At 27.3% G+C, this 1,201-nt stretch overlaps 1 protein-coding gene across 1 annotated transcript in view; it reads right to left on the bottom strand.

Moving 5' to 3' along the window:
• The window catches only part of LOC106470322 (low-density lipoprotein receptor-related protein 1B-like), a gene marked incomplete at its 3' end in the record, with an annotated part of 107,644 nt that overhangs the window by 60,092 nt on the left and 46,351 nt on the right, over window positions 1–1,201 (bottom strand). The window contains exon 11 of the mRNA XM_022398945.1: window positions 1,078–1,197. Within this exon, the coding sequence (XP_022254653.1) occupies window positions 1,078–1,197 (120 nt within the window). The remainder of the gene's footprint in view (window positions 1–1,077; window positions 1,198–1,201) is intronic.

Genomic DNA, 1,201 nt, shown 5'->3' with positions numbered 1-1,201 from the left:
ATTTATTAATGGCCCAAGCAAAGATTCTAAAAGCTTCTATATTTATGAGTTCATTACAACTGTATAGCATGTTTTTAATACTTGAATATGACATGGATCTCACATTTTTTTAGTCTTTTATACATTTGTAATGCCCTAGTAGTAGAACCTATATAAATTAACTTGCAGCTAACACACCTATATTGATACATGATATTCAATTTTTGATAGATAGATATTAAATATTTGTATTTAAAATACTATATTCTACACACTGCCTTAAATGTACATCTCAATTCTACTTGTGAATAATTCTGATGAGATATTTTTCTTAACAGATTTGTAATATTTATCACCTACTTTCTAGTATAGGGTAAAAAAAAGTTTTTGTTTATCTACTTCCCAAGTGAAGGATGTTGGACAAACCTCCTTTTTTGAATATTCAATATTCATGAGTAATTTTAATAACATTTTTTGGAAAAGCATTTGTTTATTAAAAATTCCTTAATAGTTTGTATCTTATAATGAAATACTCATGATTACTGGTTAACTTTTATACTCAATGAAGCAGTATTTTTTTATCAAGATTTTCTTGAAAGATATTAGTATAAAACTTTCAAAGTTAAAATATAATCCTGTAAATGTCTTATTTATGGAAAATATTCAGTTTTTCATCATTGTTATAAAGAAGAAAAGCTAAAAAAAAAGGAAATTTGTGATTATGTGGTGTTTAAATTGAGATTGTTTAAAAAGAACTGGAATCAAAGTAAGAGAAATTAGCAAACAAGAAACCTCACAACCCACGTATTTTTAAAGGGCAGACCTTTCTTATTCAGGATAATTTGGCTTTCACAACTGAAGAAGGAAGATCTACATTTGAAAAGTGCTCGAGTTATCAGGTTTGTAATTTTGTAAAATATATGAAGAACCACAACTTAACTAAATATTCATTGTAAAATACAGAAGAAAAAATATGCTGTATCAAAATTAACTCTAATCTATAAAGATGGTTAATGCTATAGTGTCACACGTATAATTACTGAAATACTATCAAGATTAAGACAAACAAAACCTAAGTTACTGTACACCAGAACTTACCACAATCAACTTCATCAGAAAAATCATTACAGTCAACCCTGCCATCACAATGTCTCCTTATATCAATACAAGACCCATCATTACATGTAAACTGAGTAGAAGAACATCTTTTTGAAGGATCTAG

Source organism: Limulus polyphemus, unplaced genomic scaffold (assembly GCF_000517525.1).
Source record: "Limulus polyphemus unplaced genomic scaffold, Limulus_polyphemus-2.1.2 Scaffold3943, whole genome shotgun sequence".
Taxonomy (NCBI): domain Eukaryota; kingdom Metazoa; phylum Arthropoda; class Merostomata; order Xiphosura; family Limulidae; genus Limulus; species Limulus polyphemus.
The sequence above is the reverse complement of the archived record's forward strand: the minus strand, read 5'-3'. Positions and strand labels throughout refer to the sequence as shown.